At 39.7% G+C, this 21,559-nt stretch overlaps 1 protein-coding gene and 2 long non-coding RNA genes across 3 annotated transcripts in view; 1 reads left to right on the top strand and 2 right to left on the bottom strand.

Annotated features, from left to right (window-relative positions):
- The window catches only part of LOC309606598, a 330,419-nt gene that overhangs the window by 42,727 nt on the left and 266,133 nt on the right, over positions 1 to 21,559 (bottom strand). The gene's annotated exons all lie outside the window — the stretch shown is intronic.
- LOC309606588 overlaps positions 1 to 21,559 on the top strand; it is a 113,132-nt gene that overhangs the window by 31,924 nt on the left and 59,649 nt on the right. The window contains exon 2 of the long non-coding RNA XR_014231969.1: positions 20,686 to 20,749. This is a non-coding gene — a long non-coding RNA (uncharacterized lncRNA). The remainder of the gene's footprint in view (positions 1 to 20,685; positions 20,750 to 21,559) is intronic.
- Positions 9,224 to 10,813, bottom strand: LOC309605844 (protein prune homolog 2-like; the record flags this gene model as incomplete). Its single annotated transcript, XM_082342173.1, has 1 exon — positions 9,224 to 10,813. Exon 1 carries the CDS (start codon positions 10,637 to 10,639, stop codon positions 9,224 to 9,226), a length of 1,416 nt encoding a protein of 471 aa, XP_082198299.1. The 5' UTR covers positions 10,640 to 10,813.

Below are 21,559 nucleotides of genomic sequence, written 5' to 3'. Positions count from 1 at the left end.
GGTGCTTTGTGTCCACCTAGAGGGGTGGGATAGGGAGGTGGGAGGGAGACTCAAGAGGGAGGAGATATGGGGGATATATGTATATGTATAGCTGATTCACTTTGTTATACAGCAGAAACTAACACAGCATTGTAAAGCAATTATACTCCAATAAAGATGTTTTTAAAAAAAAGCATATAAGAACATTAAATGTTTTAGGAAGTCCTGCAGTAAAACATAAGAGCGAAAATCTTGTTTGGCTTTAAGTCTGTATTTCCCAAAGTCACTACACATCAGAACACTTCTTTAATGCAACGCCTGTTAAAATCCCTCACAATGGATGCTCTGCAGCACATGTTATGAAGAACTCTGCTGTAGCTTTACAAATCTTCAGTCTAAGCTCCCGTTTTCCAATGATTGTTGGAAACGCAGAGCAACTATTTTATGAAAGCCTGCTGCCTTGGCATACTCTCCTCTCCAATTCAGTTACATAAACAATGCTAACTAAAACCACCGCTATTTCTGTTTCAAGCTTTACTCTCTCCATTACACTGGCTTGATGTCCTGCCATCTTAACTCATCCATCACCCCACCATTTCCATGTCAGAAATATATTGTATGGAAATAATCATATATATGAACAATTATTTAATTTATTTGATAATGAAAAATTGGAAACAACAATCTCTTATAAGAGGGGGATGGATAAGTAAATTATCCTTGTAATGACATGTTGGACAGCTATCAAAGATCATAGTTTAATTTTTTTTAATTTTTAAACATTTTTTTTAATACTTAAAATTTAATTTTTAAAAATTTTTAAAAATTTAACAAAAAAATTTTTTTTTTTTTGGCTGCATTGGGTCTTCATTGCTGCACGCGGGCTTTCTCTAGTTGTGGCGAGCGGGGGCTACTCTTCGTTGCAGTTCACAGCCTTCTCATTGCGGTAGCTTCTCTTGTTGTGGAGCATGGGCTCCAGGGCACGCAGGCTTCAGTAGTTGTGGCGTGTGAGCTCAGTAGCTGTGGCTCGTGGGCTCTAGAGCGCAGGGTCAGTAGTTGTGGCACACGGGCTTAGTTGCTTCACGGCATGTGGGATCTTCCCAGACCAGGGCTCGAACCCATGTCCCCTGCATTGGCAGGCAGATTCTTAACCACTGCGCTGCCAGGGAAGTCCCCACAGTTTTCTTTTCTTTTTTGAAGTATAGTTGATTAACAGTATTGTGTTAGTTTCAGGTGTACAGAATAGCGACTCAGTTATTTTTTCTGATAATATTCCATTATAGGTTATTACAAGATACAGAATATAATTCCCTGTGCTGTACAGTAAATCCTTGTTGCTTATCTATTTTATGTATAGGAGTTTCTATCTGTTAATCCTATACTCCTAATTTGTCCCTCCCCCACCCCATTTCCCCTTTGGTAACTTTTTCTATGTCTGTGACTGTGCTTCTGTTTTACATATAGATTTACTTGTATTATTTTTTAGATTCCACATATAAGTGATATCATATTATATTTGTCTTTCTCTGTCTGACTTCACTAAGTATAATAATCTCTAGGTCTATCCATGTTGCTGCAAATGGCAATATTTCATTCTTTTTATGGCTGAGTAATATTCCATTGTGTGTATATATATATATATATATATATATATATATATATATTTATTTATATATATATATATATATATATATATATATATATATATATATATATACACACCACATCTTCTTAGGCCAATCATCTGTTGATGGGAACTTGGGTTGTTTACATGTCTTGGCTATTGTAAATAGTGCTATGAACATTGGGGTGCATGTATCTTTTTGAATTAGAGTTTTTGCTTTTTCTGGATATATGCCCAGGAGTGGGATTGCTGGATCATATGGTAGTTCTATTTTTAGTTTTTTAAGGAACTTCCATATTGTTTTCCATAGTGGCTACACCAATTTACATTCCCACAAACAGTGTATGAGGGTTTCCTTTTCTCCACACCCTCTCCAGCATTTATTATTTGTAGACTTTTTGTTGACGGCCATTCTGACCAGTGTGAGGTGATATCTCATCGTCATTTTGATTTGCATTCCTCTAATAACTGGCGATGTTGAGCGTTTTTTCATGTGCCTGTTGGCTATCTAAAGATCACATTTTTCAAAGACCACTTAATGATATGGAAAAGCCCATGTAATGTTTTTAGTGACATATATAAGATAAAAGATTATATTGGGAGCATCAATCCAATTTTGTTTTATATATGTGATTTTTTTACCCAACATACACCCAGACACATACCCACCCACCCATACACATATACATGTATACCTACATATCAAAATTTGAAGGAAATACCTTAATATGTTCAGGTATTTATCTCTGAGAAGACTAAAAACATTTTTTTATACTTTTAAGTATTTTTAAAATATGTTCTTTTTAAAACAATAACAAAAATACTATTAAATAATTGGTTTTCCGTCTTTGGCTCAAACAGGAAAAGGACAGGTGTTCAAATATGGGCTCAGTTCTCATACATATTTCATCCAAACAGAGATTAACAAGTAGTTTTGTTTCCTTTGCCTCCAAATTGCTGTTCTTATTTCCTCTAATTCAGCCTTCCATGAAGCTGATAAGACTCCTTCCCTGGAATTGCTTAAGATCATTTTTTTACACACTAAGCTTTGAAAACTAAGATGTATTTACAAATTGATTTTGGAAGACTATTTATACTTTAAAAAAGATTTATATTACTTTCTTATAGAATATGATCTTTATAGGTAATACAAAATAATATATATGCAATTCTGTACAGTGGGTTCTCCACATAGAAGCACCCTTGAAATAAAAGGATGAAATGGACTTCAAACTCTAATACCCATGACTTCTAAGTTGCTGAGCATTTGTACAGCCTTTTTTCCCTTAACTATAGTCGTGATAGTTTTTATGGTAGAAAAAGTTGATCAGATGTATTTAAAGGAATAAGAGGAAGTTTGTGAGATCATAAAAGCAGATTTTTTTTTTTAATAAAGGAGAAGTTTTACTGCCTGCCAGAACAAAACTTAATAGCTTATTTAGGTAGATGATATAATCAAACTCACTATAATGTATTATCTTAAATGTTTTGCCTAAAATAAAAAATATTAGATATATGAAGAAATAGAAAAATGTGACTAATCATCATGAAAATAAAGCAACCACAAGAAACAGCTCCCAGATGACTCAGATGTTGGAATTAGCAGATGCTGATTTTAAATTAGCTATTATAAATATACTTAAGAATCTAAAAGAAAAGATTTATATAGGAAATGTACAGTGGTAAATCTCATCAGAAAAATGGAAACTATGAAAACCAAGTGGAATTCTAGAACTAACAAGTATACTTATAAAATTTTAAAAATGATTGTATTGTATTAACAGCAGATTGGATAATGAAAAAAAAAAGTCAGTGAACTTGAAGATAAAAAAGTAGAAATTAACCAATCTGAAGAACAGAGGCAAAAAAAAATTTTTAAATGGTATTTTCTTAGTGACTCATGGGACCATATAAACTGGTCTAATGAAAGAGTAATTGAAGGCACAGAAGTGGAGGGATTGAATAAGGCAGTAAAATACATCTAAAAAAATTAATGACCTAAAGTTTCCCAAATTTGGTAAACAAAAACAACAACAACAAAAACAATGAATCCACAAGCACATCATGGTCAACTGCTGAGAATCAAAAATAAAATGAAAATGAGGCAGAACTATTCACTTAATTCAGTTCTCCAAACTTAAATACCTCTATTCTCAACACAATTCCCTATTTTTAAAATTACTTCAAGGATCCTATATGAGGGATCCTTGATAAACATGATAATTTAACCAATCAGGAAAGTAAAGAGCCTGAAGTCAAATCAAAACTTGCCAAACTTCAAATCCAGTACCCTTATGTACTACTATATTTTAGAAAGTAAAAAGACCATTTTCTTTTTCCTTTTAGAATTTAAGATGACAAATTACTTAGAAAAAAAAATCTAAGTGTGGATTGGTTGTTTCTTCTATGGAGTTTTTCAACTCTTGGTTGATGTTGGTCCAAACACTGCCTTCACCTCCTCCAGGCCATAAGCGCCACACAAGTAAGGGATATTTTTTCTTCCTTACTCAGGGATATATTCATAGGGCCTAGAGGAGTGGCTGGCATATGGCAGATAATCAATGAATAAATGAAAGAACGAGATAAAAATGAAAGCAAATATTTCCATGATGTTGGTTTATATCATATTTGGCATTTGTTTTGTTAACAAACCAGACATAATATTTTCAAGTGTTACCCTGAACTGTTGTAATGATCATCTTTTTTTAAACATCTTAAAGCAGTCCATACTAGATAAGAAACCTACTGGCCCAAGGTCAGAATTTTAAATAGGTCAGTAACTGTTATTATATTCACTACTCACCTAGATATTATTTCACCTGGAGGGAAAAAAAATGACCATCAAGTCTCTAGATCCCATTGATACCTCTAATTCCATTGGTCTCTTCTTGCTGGGGCAGTTTTTTCCACAATTTATATTTTACTTCCCATAAAGTCCTGAGAAGTCTATAAGGTGACTTATTGTATCCAAGTTCATTAACATTCCTATTGGTACACTAATAGTTATGTGCATTGTTTCAAAATTAGGTGCATTATACTATCAATCAGAGTCTAACCAGGAAAGCAGAAACCACTTTAAGATTTTTCCACAGATTGAAGTTAATTTAGGGAAATTATTACACAGGTGATGGAATTTCTAAGAACCATAGAGGGAGTGATAAGATAATCCAAAGTTAAACAACAGAAAACCACTACCATCTGTGGGCTAGAAAGATGAAACATTTAGCAGTATTATTGCCTAGAGGGTCATCAGATGGAAGGTGGAACTAAATGAACCTGTCAAGCAATGGAACTGAGGAGTTGGAGCCGCAGAGGAGAAGTAACTGCTGATAAGCTGCCTCCAGCAGAGACACAGGAGGAGAAATGTCCTGGCTTTTCTCTTCCACCCCATTCAATCTCCTTCCACTGTCTTCCTTTGTCAAAACTCAGCCAGAAGACAGCTGACATAGGATCCTGGGAAACAGACTGCTTGGCTCAGGCTCCTCCTCTAGTAGAGAGCTGAGCTGAAGAAGGACAAGGAATGGAGACAATATGCCTAAGTGCCCAGCCACAGAACCTATAGGTACAGTGATTGTTTCCAAAATGGAAAGCACTTTCTCAAAGGTTGTATGTAGCTTCAACTATTCGATGCCATGTCTCAATGGTTCCACAATTCCAATCAGTTACTTTTTGGTGGGGGAAACTTTACAGGACTGACCATTAGAAACTAGAAAATTCTTTAAAAATAGAAATGACCTAATGCAGTTCTTGCTTTTATCATCATGGATTTTTAGGTATTTAATTGAAATATGCCAACAAAATGACTTTTGATATGTTCCATTTTCCAAGTTTATGAGCCACAAAAATCTTATCTTTCTGCCAGCATAGGCTACTGCTGTAGTAGTTTCTTAATCTGAAAAATGTAATGAAAAGGAAATACATCATGCTGTGAAAGCTTTTAAACTTGCATTACTGTAGGACTAACTCTAAAGATTCTTTAAGATTCAGAAAAGCAAGAAAACCCAAGAGGAACTTAAATGCTTGAATCCTTATCTCTGATATTGTGGATCATGTCATTGGACACTCCAGAAAATGAATATGTCTTGAAGTGGATAGAGTGTGTGATTAAATCCAAGAGTAGGGTAAGTATGATATAATAATGCTTGACAAGTGTTGAAGAATTTAAATAGCAAGCAAGGAAGAAAATGGTTTCCTGCAGCATAAGGAGTCAGAACTTGAAGTACCAAAATGGGATTGGCAAATGGAAACATTTGAATGACTTTCTAGAAACATTTCCTAATGGAGTCATAAGTTAGGACAGTGGAATTGGTTTTCCAGAGGGAAGTGATTGGAGCAGAGGTTTTTGAAGTAAACATAAGAAAGGACATCTGAGAATACACCACAGGGAATATACCCCTGGAGTCAGCTATTATTAACTCTTTTCTTTAGTTCCAGTAATGACAATGTTACATCAGCAGAGGGCTGTTCAATGAAGTATATGTACACACACTATCTTATTCAATTCTCAGATGAGAAGCTAGGGTTCAGAGAGGTTAAAAATGGCTTGTTCAAAGTGCACACTTGGTAAGTGTTAGAGCTGTCTCCAACCCAGGCTCTCATTCAACCTTGAATACTCTTCTCTACTATAGTAACAGAGCCTTGGGATCAGGAAGAGTCACAACAAATAGAAGCTATGGTTGATACTGAAAGAAAACCATATTCTTGGACTTCATGTAGACTTATCTACAAGAAGAGGAAAATACAGCCCCTTTCGAAACATCTAGAGAAGTGTAACAACCAGGGTTCTTGGTTTTAGAGAACAAAATAAACTCTGAATAATTTAGGCAGAAAGGGGTTTATTACAGAGCGTGAAGTAGCTTACAGAATGCATCAGAGGCTAGAGAACTAAGTAGTCCTTAGAATTTGTGGGATCTGGGGCAAGAGTACAAGTAGGTACTCACATAACATCTCTAAATATTAACACTTAAACATAAGCTTCGAACTGTTAAATGAAATATGTGCTATGTTCCCACCTTGAGAAATTTACCTTCAAAATGACATTGGAAGGTCAAGATTGACTAGAATTCTCAGACTCCTTTGGGTTGCTCAACAAAGCATAGTGGCATGAGAAAAGCATGACCCCAGCCCCCAATCCAGGTTCCCAATCTTTCTCTTCCCATTTCTGGCTCCATTCTAAGCTGCAGGGGACCCTCATCTGCATATCTGTGGATGCTGTAGCACACATGTCCAAGCTCTATGTATACCCCTGGCAACAAGCTGCCCTCAGGCCTAAAGGTGTCCCACTGGCAGTGTGGTCCACTGGAGAATAGCCCCAGGGTAGAGGCCCACACAGGCCCTTGCAGAAAGCCAAGGGCTATTTGAGTAAGGAATCCGGGTCCATGTTCCCAGGGCACAATCTGGGACTAGAAATCCAGTTAAGTATGTCCTGTTGACCCCACATACTTCTCACTCAGTGTTTTTTGTTTGTTTGTTTTGTTTTTTGTGGGGTAGGGGAGGTGGCCAGAGGAGAGCCAGAGCAAGAGCCTCTAAAGTATGGGTCCCAGAACAGGAGCCCATCTTGCCTGGAACTAAAGGTGGAACCAAGCGTAGGTCCTGCTCGTTCAGGAACAATGGCCTGATGAATTGCCCAACCACACCAGGGACTTGTTAAGAGAAACCTGTCTGCCGTAGACACCTGCTGTTCTGTGCTTTTGATGCCAGGTCCTGGCCTGTACAACCTTCCTCACTGCTGCCTCAGGAGAACCAAACACTTCTGCAGTAGTGTTTGCTTGAAGGTCCAGTCTCTTCATATAAGGCTTCTATCTCACATTGCTGATTTCTGCATTTCAAGTTTTGTGTAGGCATATCTGCTTAGTGGAACCTAAATCGGTGTGGAAACTTAGCTGCAAACGTAATATGGTCTTTACCGCTTCCATTACTCAGGAAAACATATTAGGTTGAAATGAGTGACCACAGGAGACCAAACCTTTTGCAAAATCTTTGGAAAAATCCATTTATTGATAAAAATGATACAAATAGAAATGACTTGGATACATATTGCTCTTTTTTTTTTTTCCTTCATGGCAAAACCACCATTATGGATTTATTGGTCGTGGCTATTTGGAGCACCCTGCTGTAAAGGATTCTGAGGCTTTCTCTGGACTCAGTGAGAAATAGCACTTCTAATTTTCGATATCTGCCATGGTTATGGGAGGGACCGGGGGTGATGCCCAGGCCAATTTTGGAGACAGGGCTGTTTTAGCCATATGTAAGTTAGCACTGAGTAAGGTTTTGTTAAATGAATGAATAAACTATAAATAAGTGAATTATTAAGGTACTAAGCTAGTACCCTAAGCAGGAATTAAAGTGATTCTGAGTTTTTTCACCCCATAATCCTAATCCATTTAATTTTATCTGTTACCACAGTGAGTTAGAGAAGAAAACAGATACAATAAAGGAGGATCAAAGGAGGTGACATTTGTAAAAGTTAAGGAGGCAGAGAGGTTTCTCATGTAACTGAAGGAGAGAAAAATGATAAATATTGGACAGAGGGTCAAGATTCTCTTGACCTTCTTCCCAGTCTCTCCAGGGTCAGATAAGGTAATGCTACCTGCTGTAAAAAACAAATCCCTATATTTTGTGGCTTAACATGATAGAAATTTATTCTTTTTCCCATAGTAATCTGATGTAGGTTCTTCTTGTCCGTGGGGGAAGGTGGCTTAGGCTGATGAAGTCTTTAACTTCAAACATGAGCTATAATGTTGCCTCAGGCATCAACAAGTAGAAAGCATATGGCAGAAGGAAGTGGGAGAAAAAGGCACTTCTTTTTAACCACTTTAATTCAAGAAGTGACACGCATCACTTTTGCTCATATTTCTTTGGTGAGAACCAGTCATTTGTCCCCACCTAGATGCAAGGAGGAGGTTGGAACACATAATGTCTGTTTGGACAGCTGCTTCCCAGCAATAGCTCTGTATCATTCCTACTCAAAGTATGGTCTATGCGCCAGCAACATCAGCATCACCTAGGAGTTTGTTCGAAATGTGCATTTTTTTTTAATTTAAAAATATTTTATTGCTAAAGGATGCTGACCATCATCTGAGCCTTCAAGGAGTCGTAAGCTTTTTGCAGTGTTAACGTCAAAGATCACTGGTCACAGATCACCATAACAAATATAATAATAATGAAAAGGTTTGACATAATGTTTCAAGAGACATGAAGTGAGCAAATGCTGTTGGAAAAATGATCCCGATCGACTTGTTTGAGGCAGGATTGCCACAAACGTTCAGTTTGTTAAAAACATAGTATCTGAAAAGTACAATCAAGCAAAGCACAAGACGAGGTATGCCTGTATATAAAGAAATGCACATTCTCGGGCTCCACCCAGGATTACTGAGGGTGGGGCCCAGAAAGCTGTGTTTAAGAAGCTCTCCAGGACTCTGTTCGTGAAAGGAACCTGGTTTTTCTGGCTTCTAGATTCTAACCATAGATCTGCAGTGATTATGTTTTCTGAACCTCAAATCATCCTCTACAGCCTGTCCAAGGGTTGGGGGACCACTTCAGAGGCTGAAAGGTAGTCAAGAAGATGTAGCTAGCGTGCCAAAACGGAAGGATTCTGAGGGATTTCAATCATCGGTGGGGTCAACAGAGTAAAATTCTTTCTCCTTCCACGTTTTCAGATACGCAGATGTATCTCATTGCCTCGTCTCTCACACTTCTCTTATAAGATCGCTCTTCATCGTACTTGATGATGCTCTCTGGAATATGGATGCAAGCCATTGGGATCAGCCCACTGAGTTCTGATAAGCTACTGATGTATTTAATTTTACTGCTGAACTTTGAACTTACAAAAGGTCGTGTAATTGCAAGGATTGTTCTGATGAACCAAGATGGATGAACAATGATGACTGATTTTAAGTTCTTCCGTAACCGTCTGTCAATCATCTGGTAGCATTTCTTCATCCACCCTAGCCCGGGCATCTTCCGTCTTGGGGTTGCACCGTTGAAGTACACAATCATATAGTCTTTAGCTACCATCAACTCTAATGTACTTATTACATATAGGAAAAGATTTTCCATGACATAGTGGTAATCCGCCCGACTGCTGTCTGGCAAAAAACAGGCAGCAAACACAATGATGGCATTTAGGCCATCCCCGTAGTATCCTCCATGAGAAATGACTCTCCTGTAGGGTTCGATGACCTTCATGTCAATCCGCTGCTCCTGTTCTCCAATCACCACGGTCCTCCACAGCCGGTTGTCCTCTCGCTCCTCTTCTGCCGTATATTCCGGAATAGACTCTGACTCTTGGCCAGAATCTTTGTTGGCTGTGTGATCCTCATGCCCAGTGTACTCAAAAGAATCTGCTTCATCGGGGGTATCGAGTTCATCCACATTGATATCAATTTCATCTGGACTGTCCAAGTTATCATCAGAGAGAATAGACCCTTCACTTTGATCCAGAGACAGATTGATATTTGGGGCTGTGAGTTTGATTCTCTGAGGATGACTGCCATTAAGATCCAGAGAATTAGGAGGTTCAGGCCTCATGTCTGCAGCACTGGGACTCAGCATTCCCACCTCAAAGGGGATGTCCATTCCCACATCCTCTGACAGTAGCCCTTTTGTTCTTGGTTTCCTTGTCCTGGGCTCAAGAAACTCTGTCTCCTCCTCCATTTCCGTTTCAGGGATTATGTTTTTCTGAGAAGACTGTGGTGAGAGCATTTCGCATTCATTGTCATGGGTGACAGCCTGCAACATAACTGTATCGGGGCCAGTGCTGCCTCGGCTCATGCTCTTCCATGACTGGCTGCCCAGACCAGAGGCTTCCTCTAGTGCCGAAGATTCTAGAGGCTTCATTTCTCCCAGAATCTGCATTTGGGGGCCCTTGCCCAAGCTGTGATCAGAGGCTGGCTCCACAGCCTCGCCGGACCATCCAGGCCCTGAGTCCCTAGTCTCCGATGATGGGTCACCAACCTCACTACGGCCCAAGACCATCCAACTCTGGTCTTGCCTAGGGCTTCCAAAAGATGATCTCTTATCATCTTTGGAAGACATTCTCTCTGCAGAAAGATGGTTTCTTTCACTTAAGGAAGCAAGTTGATGTGTGTCTGGGAAGCTTGCTAACTGAGTTCCTGGCAGCCCCGTTTCTTCGGAATCTATGTGAAACTCTTCTAATTCCGATGCGATTTCTCTTGCCTCACAGGCCTCTGGCTCTGGGGGTGAATTTTCTTCGTGGCGCAGTGGTTAAGAATCCGCCTGCCAATGCAGGGGACAAGGGTTTGATCACTGGTCCAGGAAGATCCCACATGCTGCGGAGCAACTAAGCCTGCATGCCACAACTACTGAGCCCGCGCATCTAGAGCCATGCTCTGCAACAAGAGAAGCCACCGCGATGAGAAGCCCGCGCACTGCAACGAAGAGTAGCCCCCGCTCGCCGCAACTAGAGAAAGCCCACGTGCAGCAACAAAGACCCAACGCAGCCAAAAAATTAATTAAAAAAAAAAAATTTAAAAAGTATATTTAAAAAAAAAAAAAGCTCTCCACAGGATTCCCGTGTATGCTGAAGTTCAAAAAGCCCTGATCTTTGGCGGACCTCTTGGCACTTTACCCTACTGCCTGTAGTGACTGCATTCCAGTGCACCAGTATTTGAAGCCCCTCCCTGCAGGAGGGTTATACTTCCTACTCCCTTAAAAGTCATCCAGGCAGAGGTTCTAGGGACCAACATATGCTTTAGTACTTCCTCTCCTTCCTTCTGTCACTATGAACTGCAATGACCAGATAATAGCTGTTCTGTGTGCCTAGATCCTGGAGTGAGGAAGGCAGGCAACATAGAGCAGAGCTCAAGCTGACCTGCAGTGGACATGTGGCATGAGAAAGAAAGAGACATTTGTTGTTTTAAGCTTTGGACCTTGGGGGTTGTCCATCACTATAGCACTATCCTGACTGATATGCCCCCTTTCTCCAACCTATAACACTGACCATGACTTTTTATGAATGGCTTTGTAAAGCTTTTCTCCATGGGGTTCTTTCCTCCTTTGTGTTATGCTAAAAAATTTGGCATGCTATCCCCAAGTGGATGGTGGTTCTTGGTGTTTGTACACTTACCATTCTCCCTCTTTTATTCTTTTTCACTCTTACTTCAAGTATTGATGGTGTCTAGAAACCTTGACCATTAGTACTGCAGAATTCTTATCTCAAGTTTGATTTGGCATTGGTGGCCCTGATTTTTCCATTTTTAACATTTGTGAAAAGAATCACGCAAAACATCACCTATGTAGGTTCTTGCTCCATTTTCAAGGTCCCAGTCAATCTATTGTCTTTCTCTTCCAGGTTCAAGAGTTTAAGCTCAATTGGGTGACAATGATTTGATATCTTGAGATTCTGACTCAAGGGATTCAAAGACAAATTGAGTCACAAAGAGCTCAGACTGTTAGATTAGAAGGATGTCTTCTTACGTGGCCTGCTAAAATTGAATTTAAATTTGGTCAGCACATACACTAACATATATTGCATATGATTGGCAGCAGGCAGCAGCATAGATAACTCTGGAGTCATATATTTGGGGCTGGGGTAGCAATATGTGCTTTTATTTGGGGAGGTGGTAGTAAATTTACCTACCTAATTTTGTTAAGTTTAGGGTAGTATTAGTATAATGACATTGTGTTTCCTGAGTGTGGATCCCTGGTCACTGAGGGGCGGGAGAGGCAGGAGGGGCAGGTAGCTTGAGATTAAAATTAGGACATAACCAACATACAGTAAAATATTAACTATCCATCTCGAACATTAAGGAAATGAGTTGTTCTGGTTACAAAGTTCATACGTATAAAAATAGGTTCATTTAAACTATTTTTGGTGAACATCTTTGAAAATGTATATATATTTCCCGGCTTCATTAAATAGAATATTCTAATTTGATCTTGTCTTGATGACTCAATCATAAATTATTCTAGAGGGCTGTAATAGAGCCTGTTGAGTGCAGGGCTCTGTGTTGGAGTTCCAGTATCAACTTTTCAGAGGTTTTCTGTCTTCTTCATCAACTCTTACACTGCCAGCTGTCACTTTTTTTTTTTTTCTTCTTTTAAACATCTTTATTTGAGTATAATTGCTTTACAATGGTGTGTTAGTTTCTGCTTTATAACAAAGTGAATCAGTTATACATATACATATGTTCCCATATCTCTTCCCTCTTGCATCTCCCTCCCTCCCAGCCTCCCTATCCCACCCCTCTAGGTGGTCACAAAGCACCGAGCTTATCTCCCTGTGCTATGTGGCTGCTTCCCACTAGCTATCTATTTTACATTTGGTAGTGTATATATGTCCATGACACTCTCTCACCCTGTCACATCTCACCCCTCCCCCTCCCCATATCCTCAAGTCCATTCTCTAGTAGGTCTGTGTCTTTATTCCCGTCTTGCCACTAGGTTCTTCATGACCCTCTTCTTTTTTTTTTTTTTCCTTAGATTCCATATATATGTGTTAGCATACTGTATTTGTTTTTCTCTTTCTGACTTACTTCACTCTGTATGACAGACTCTAACTCCATCCACCTCATTACAAATACCTCCATTTCATTTCTATTTATGGCTGAGTAATATTCCATTGTATATATGTGCCACATCTTCTTTATCCATTCATCCGATGATGGACACTTAGGTTGCTTCCATGTTCTGGCTATTGTAAATAGAGCTGCAATGAACATTTTGGTACATGACTCTTTTTGAATTATGGTTTTCTCAGGGTATATGCCCAGTAGTGGGATTGCTGGGTCGTATGGTAGTTCTATTTGTAGTTTTTTAAGGAACCTCCATACTGTTCTCCATAGTGGCTGTATCAATTTACATTCCCACCAACAGTGCAAGAGTGTCCCCTTTTCTCCACACCCTCTCCAGCATTTATTGTTTCTAGATTTTTTGATGATGGCCATTCTGACTGGTGTGAGATGATACTTCATTGTAGTTTTGATTTGCATTTCTCTAACGATTAATGATGTTGAGCATTCTTTCATGTGTCTGTTGGCCATCTGTATATCTTCTTTGGAGAAATGTCTACTTAGGTCTTCTGCCCGTTTTTGGATTGGGTTGGTTGTTTTTTTGTTATTGAGCTGCATGAGCTGCTTGTAAATCTTGGAGATTAATCCTTTGTCAGTTGCTTCATTTGCAAATATTTTCTCCCATTCTGAGGGTTGTCTTTTGGTCTTGTTTATGGTTTCCTTTGCTGTGCAAAAGCTTTTAAGTTTCATTAGGTCCCATTTGTTTATTTGTGTTTTTATTTCCATTTCTCTAGGGGCTGGGTCAAAAAGGATCTTGCTGTGATTTATGTCATAGAGTGTTCTGCCTATGTTTTCCTCTAAGAGTTTGATAGTGTCTGGCCTTACACTTAGGTCTTTAATCCATTTTGAGTTTATTTTTGTGTATGGTGTCAGGGAGTGTTCTAATTTCATACTTTTACATGTACCTGTCCAATTTTCCCAGCACCACTTATTGAAGAGGCTGTCTTTTCTCCACTGTATATGCTTGCCTCCTTTATCAAAGATAAGGTGACCATATGTGTGTGGGTTTATCTCTGGGCTTTCTATCCTGTTCCATTGATCTATAATTCTGGTTTTGTGCCAGTACCAAACTGTCTTGATTACTGTAGCTTTGTAATATAGTCTGAAGTCAGGGAGCCTGATTCCTCCAGCTCCATTTTTCGTTCTCAAGATTGCTTTGGCTATTCGGGGTCGTTTGTGTTTCCATACAAATTGTGAAATTTTTTGTTCTAGTTCTGTGAAAAATGCCTGTGGTAGTTTGATAGGGATTGCACTGAATCTGTAGATTGCTTTGGGTAGTAGAGTCATTTTCACAATGTTGATTCTTCCAATCCAAGAACATGGTATATCTCTCCATCTATTTGTATCAGCTTTAATTTCTTTCATCAGTGTCCTATAATTTTCTGCATACAGGTCTTTTGTCTCCTTAGGTAGGTTTATTCCTAGATATTTTATTCTTTTTGTTGCAATGGTAAATGGGAGTGTTTTCTTAATTTCACATTCAGATTTTTCATCATTAGTGTATAGGAATGCAAGAGATTTCTGTGCATTAATTTTGTATCCTGCTACTTTACCAAATTCATTGATTAGCTCTAGTAGTTTTCTGGTAGCATCTTTAGGATTCTCTATGTATAGTATCATGTCATCTGCAAACAGTGACAGCTTTACTTCTTCTTTTCCGATTTGGATTCCTTTTATTTCTTTGTCTTCTCTGATTGCTGTGGCTAACACTTCCAAAACTATGTTGAATAACAGTGGTGACAGTGGGCAACCTTGTCTTGTTCCTGATCTAGTGGAAATGGTTTCAGTTTTTCACCATTGAGGACAATGTTGGCTGTGAGTTTGTCATATATGGCCTTTATTATGTTGAGGAAAGTTCCCTCTATGCCTACTTTCTGCAGGGCTTTTATCATAAATGGATGTTGAATTTTGTCGAAAGCTTTCTCTGCATCTATTGAGATGATCATATGGTTTTTCTCCTTCAGTTTGTTAATATGATGTATCACATTGATTGATTTGCGTATATTGAAGAATCCTTGCATTCCTGGAATAAACCCCACTTGATCATGGTGTATAATCCTTTTAATGTGCTGTTGGATTCTGTTTGCTAGTATTTTGTTGAGGATTTTTGCATCTATGTTCATCAGTGATATTGGCCTGTAGTTTTCTTTCTTTGTGACATCTTTGTCTGCTTTTGGTATCAGGGTGATGGTGGCCTCGTAGAATGAGTTGGGGAGTGTTCCTCCCTCTGCAATATTTTGGAAGAGTTTGAGAAGGATAGGTGTTAGCTCTTCTCTAAATGTTTGATAGAATTCGCCTGTGAAGCCGTCTGGTCCTGGGCTTTTGTTTGTTGGAAGATTTTTAATCACAGTTTCAATTTCAGTGCTTGTGATTGGTCTGTTCATATTTTCTATTTCTTCCTGGTTCAGTCTCGGCAGGTTGTGCATTTCATAGTCTGTCCATTTCTTCCAGGTTGTCCATTTTATTGGCATAGAGTTGCTTGTAGTAATCTCTCATGATCGTTTGTATTTCTGCAGTGTCAGTGGTTACTTCTCCTTTTTCATTTCTAATTCTATTGATTTGAGTCTTCTCCCTTTTTCTCTTGATGAGTCTGGCTAATGGTTTATCAATTTTGTTTATCTTCTCGAAGAACCAGCTTTTAGTTTCATTGATTTTTGCTATTGTTTCCTTCATTTCTTTTTCATTTATTTCTGATCTGATCTTTATGATTTCTTTCCTTCTGCTAGCTTTGGGGTTTTTTGCTCTTCTTTCTCTAATTGCTTTAGGTGCAAGGTTAGGTTGTTTATTCGAGATATTTCCTGTTTCTTGATGTAGGCTTGTATTGCTATAAACTTCCCTCTTAGAACTGCTTTTGCTGCATCCCATAGGTTTTGGGTCGTCGTGTCTCCATTGTCATTTGTTTCTAGGTATTTTTTGATTTCTCCTTTGATTTCTTCAGTGATCACTTCGTTATTAAGTAGTGTATTGTGTAGCCTCCATGTGTTTGTATTTTTTACAGATCTTTTCCTGTAATTGATATCTAGTCTCATAGCGTTGTGGTCGGAAAAGATACTTGATACGATTTCAATTTTCTTAAATTTACCAAGGCTTGATTTGTGACCCAAGACATGATCTATCCTGGAGAATGTTCCATGAGCACTTGAGAAAAATGTGTATTCTGTTGTTTTTGGGTGGAATGTCCTATAAATATCAATTAAGTCCATCTTGTTTAATGTATCATTTAAAGCTTGTGTTTCCTTATTTATTTTCATTTTAGGATGATCTGTCCATTGGTGGAAGTGGCGTGTTAAAGTCCCCTACTATGATTGTGTTACTGTTGATTTCCCCTTTTATGGCCGTCAGTATTTGCCTTATGTATAGAGGTGCTCCTATGTTGGGTGCATAAATATTTACAATTTTTATACCTTCCTCTTGAATCGATCCCTTGATCATTATATAGTGTCCTTCTTTGTCTCTTGTAATAGTCTTTATTTTAAAGTCTATTTTGTCTGATACGAGAATTGCTACTCCAGCTTTCTTTTGATTTCCATTTGCATGGAATATCTTTTTCCATCCCCTCACTTTCAGTCTGTATGTGTCTCTAGGTCTGAAGTAGGTCTCTTGTAGACAGCATATATATGGGTCTTGTTTTTGTATCCATTCAGCCAGTCTGTGTCTTTTGGTGGGAGCATTTAATCCATTTACATTCAAGGTAATTATCGATATGTATGTTCCTATTCCCATTTTCTTAAATATTTCGGGTTTGTTACTGTAGGTGTTTTCCTTCTCTTGTGTTTCTTGCCTATAGAAGTTCCTTTAGCATTTGTTGTAAAGCTGGTTTGGTGGTGCTGAACTCTCTCAGCTTTTGCTTGTCTGTAAAGGTTTTAATTTCTCCATCAAATCTGAATGAGATCCTTGCTGGGTAGAGTAACCTTGGTTGTAGGATTTTCTCCTTTATCACTTTAAGTATATCCTGCCACTCCCTTCTGGCTTGCAGAGTTTCTGCTGAAAGATCAGCTGTTAACCTTATGGGGATTCCCTTGTATGTTATTTGTTGTTTTTCCCTTGCTGCTTTTAATATGTTTTCTTTATATTTAATTTTTGATAGTTTGATTAATATGTGTCTTGGCGTGTTTCTCCTTGGGTTTATCCTGTATGGGACTCTCTGTGCTTCCAGGACTTGATTAACTATTTCCTTTCCCATATTAGGGAAGTTTTCAACTATAATCTCTCCAAATATTTTCTCAGTCCCTTTCTTTATCTCTTCTTCTTCTGGGACCCCTATAATTCGAATGTTGGTGCATTTAATGTTGTCTCAGAGGTCTCTGAGACTGTCCTCAGTTCTTTTCATTCTTTTTTCTTTATTCTGCTCTGCAGTAGTTATTTCCACTATTTTATCTTCCAGGTCACTTATCTGTTCTTCTGCCTCAGTCATTCTGCTATTGATCCCATCTAGAGTACTTTTAAATTTAATTTATTGTGTTTTTCATCGTTGCTTGGTTCCTCTTTAGTTCTTCTACGTCCTTGTTAAATGTTTCTTGCATTTTGTCTATTCTATTTCCAAGATTTTGGATCATCTTTACTATCATTATTCTGAATTCTTTTTCAGGTAGACTGCCTATTTCCTCTTCATTTGTTAGGTCTGGTGTGTTTTGACCCTGCTTCTTCACCTGCTGTGTGTTTTTTTGTCTTCTCGTTTTGCTTATCTTACTGTGTTTGGGGTCTCCTTTTCACAGGCTGCAGGTTCGTAGTTCCCGTTGTTTTTGGTATCTGTCCCCAGTGGCTAAGGTTGGTTCAGTGGGTTGTGTAGGCTTCCTGGTGGAGGGGACTAGTGCCTGTGTTCTGGTGGATGAGGTTGGATCTTGTCTTTCTGGTGGGCACGTCCACGTCTGGTGGTGTGTTTTGGGGTGTCTGTGACCTTATTATGATTTTAGGCAGCCTCTCTGCTAATGGATGGGGCTGTGTTCCTGTCTTGCTAGTTGTTTTGCATAGGGTGTCCAGCACTGTAGCTTGCTGGTCGTTGAATGAAGCTGGGTCTTGATGTTGAGATGGAGATCTCTGAGAGATTTTCGCCATTTGGTATAACGTGGAGCTGGAAGGTCTCTTGTGGACCAGTGTTCTGAAGTTGGCTCTCCCACCTCAGAGGCACAGCCCTAATGCCTGGCTGGAGCACCAAGAGCCTTTCATCCACATGGCTCAGAATAAAAGGGAGAAAAAAATAGAAAGAAAGAAAGAAAGAGGATAAAATAAAATATAAGAAAAAATAAGAAAAAAAATTAAGAATAAATTTATTCAGAAAAAAAATTTTTTTTAATTTTTAAAAATAGATTTATTAATTTTTCATAATAAAAATAAGAAAAAAATTAAGAAAAAATTTATTAAGAAAAAATTTTAATTTTTAAAAATAAAAAATATGAAAAAACTTACTAAAATTTTTTAATTAATTTCTAAAAATTGGAAATAAGGAAAAAATTATTAAGAAAACATTTATTAGGAAAAAAATTTTTTTTAAGTAAAAAAAGAAGAAAAAAAAAAAAACCAAAAAAAAAAACGGACGGACCTAACCCTAGGACTAATGGTGAAAGCAAAGCTATACAGACAAAATCTCACCCAGAAGCATACACATATACACTCACAAAAAAAAGGAAAAGGGGAAAAATTAATATATCCTGCCCCCAAAGTCCACCTCCTGAATTTGGGATGATTCGTTGTCTATTCAGGTATTCAACAGATGCAGGCACATCAAGTTGTTTGTGGAGCTTTAATCCGCTGCTTCTGAGGCTGCTGGGAGAGATTTCCCTTTCTCTTCTTTGTTCATACAGCTCCCAGGGTTCAGGTTTGGATTTGGACCCGCCTCTGCGTGTAGGTCTCCTGAGGGCGTCTGTTCCCCGCCTAGACAGAACGGGGTTAAAGGAGCAGCTGCTTCCGGGGCTCTGGCTCACTCAGGCAGGGGGGAGGCAGGGGTACGGAGGAGGCGGGGTGAGCCTGTGGCGGCAGAGGCCAGCATGACGTTGCAGCAGCCTGAGGCAGGCCGTGCGTTCTCCTGGGTAAGTTGTCCCCGGATCACAGGAGCCTGGCGGTGGTGGGCTGCACTGACTCCCAGGAGGGGCGGTGTGGAGAGTGACCTGTGCTCGCACACAGGCTTCCTGGTGGCGGCAGCAGCAGCCCCAGCGTCTCCTGCCCGTCTCTGGGGTCTGCGCTGATAACCGCGGCTCGCGCCAGTCTCTGGAGTTCGTTTAAGCAGCGCTCTGAATCCCCTCTCCTTGCGCGCCGCGAAACAAAGAGGCAAGAAAAAGTCTCTTGCCTCTTCGGCAGCTGCAGACTTTTTCCCGGACTCCCTCCCGGCTAGCACGGAAGCCTGAGCCTCAGCTCCCAGCCCCGCCCGCCCCGGCGGCTGAGCAGACAAGCCTCTCTGGGCTGGTGAGTGCTGCTCGACACCGAGCCTCTGTGCGGGAATCTCTCCGCTTTGCCCTCCGCACCCCTGTGGCTGCGCTCTCCTCCTTGGCTCCGAAGCTTCCCCCCTCTGCCACCCGCAGTCTCTGCCCATGAAGGGACTTCCTAGTGGGTGGAAATCTTTCCTCCTTCACGGCTCCCTCCCACTGGTGCAGGTCCCGTCCCTATTCTTTTGTCTCTGTTATTTCTTTTTTCTTTTGCCCTACCCGGGTACGTGGGGAGTTTCTTGCCTTTTGGGAGGTTTGACGTCTTCTGCCAGCGTTCAGTGGGTGTTCTGTAGGAGCAGTCCCATGTGTAGATGTATTTCTACTGTATCTGTGGGAAGGAGGGTGATCTCCGCGTCTTACTCTTCCGCCATCTTGCCTCGTCCTCCCCAGCTGTCACTTTTTGATGCTGCCTGTGTGTGTCTCCCAGGTGACCTGCTGCCTCCAGGATACCTTGGACTGGGAAACTAGATAATCACGCTCATTAAAGTTGTACCTAAAATATTAGTAAATTGACTACAAACGTGAGCTCAGGAACATTCCTATATGAATAAAGTGCATGAGCTGTATTATATCACCTTAGCCTGATCAATAGCCTGACTCTCTCCCCCTTTCTCTCTCTCTTCCTTCCTTCCTTCTTTCCTTCCTCCCTCCCTCCCTCCACCCCTCCCTCCCTTCCTTCCTTCCTTCTTTCCTTCTTCCCTCCCTCCATCCCTCCCTCCCTTCCTTCCTTCCTTCCCTCCCTTTCTTCCTTCTTTCCTTTCTCTTTCTACTTCAGGAAACTGAGTGAAGGTTTCTTTTGTTTTTTTGAAATCAGGCCTATTTTGAACATGGATGATAGAATTTTGACTACAGGTGGGATGTCATAGCTATATGAGGCTAATGAGAAACCTAGACATAATGCTTTGCATTTTTAGAGCCCTTTAAACTGCTCAGAATGTTCTCCCTACTGGCATTTGCATCTGTCATTTTGGTATAATGCTAATATTGAATCACTTTTGTAGTCATTATGGCTATAAACTTGTCTTTAACCTTGCTAATAAGCAAAAATGTCTTAACTTACAGAGAAGAAGTAAAAATATCTAACCTATTGCTTGTTTTATTCTTTCTAAACACTTGCCCTTTCTTTTTCTAGGCTGCACGGTCTTATGAAAAAGACCTAAAGTCATCACCTCTTGCTTAGTCTACAGGTACCTAAGGTGGGTAACTGCTATAGGCCCCTCTCTCCTATTTGGTTCTATGCATGAATGATAAGATGGGGTAAAAGTGTAGAGAAGGTACATAATTATGATAAGAAAGTGGTAGGAACACAAAGAGGGGCATTAAATCAATGCAACAATTAGAATTTTGTGTACATAATTCCTTCTGAAAGGCTCTTCAAAGCTCTCGCTTTGTTGGCAGTTATAGAGCTTTATATTCTTTGAGCAACTGGATTGTTAAAATGTGTGTAATGATAAAGGAATTGACCCCTACCAACCTGTGCTTCAAATGGGCTTGTTTAGTGCTGGGAGAAAACCATTTGGCCACACACAGAAGAAGAGATGTGCCCCTTTCAATTCTTCCACTGACAGATGTGGAAGGTATGATTTATCACATAAGGCCAAGACCTTTTACGTGTTTGGGATTACAGCGAACATTCCAGACCTCTTCTGTGCTCCTTTTTCTCTGTGTTGAGCCATAATCTGCGGGTCTACTGCAGGGATGCAGAGAGAGCAGAAAAATGTTTTCGAGGTAGCAGCGGTGGAGGGTTGTAGATGACTTGTCAGAGCTATAAAAGCTGGGCATGGAGACTCAGAAACCAATGCAGGCCACCTGACTGGGATGGGGGCGTGAGGGGCCATACAGAGTATGAAAGGAAACAACCATTAAATGAAAACCATTCATTATTTCCATATGATAGCATTCCTGATGGTGGACTCAGCCTCGGGGGCTGTCTTCTGGGCTCTAGGCCCCAGTAGAAGACTAAGGGGCAGATGGGCTGCAGGAGCAATTAAACCCTACTTGGGCCT

Source organism: Balaenoptera borealis (genome assembly GCF_965194805.1).
Source record: "Balaenoptera borealis genome assembly, chromosome: 11".
Taxonomy (NCBI): domain Eukaryota; kingdom Metazoa; phylum Chordata; class Mammalia; order Artiodactyla; family Balaenopteridae; genus Balaenoptera; species Balaenoptera borealis.
Note: the sequence above shows the minus strand (reverse complement) of the source record. Positions and strands in the feature narration are given on the sequence as shown.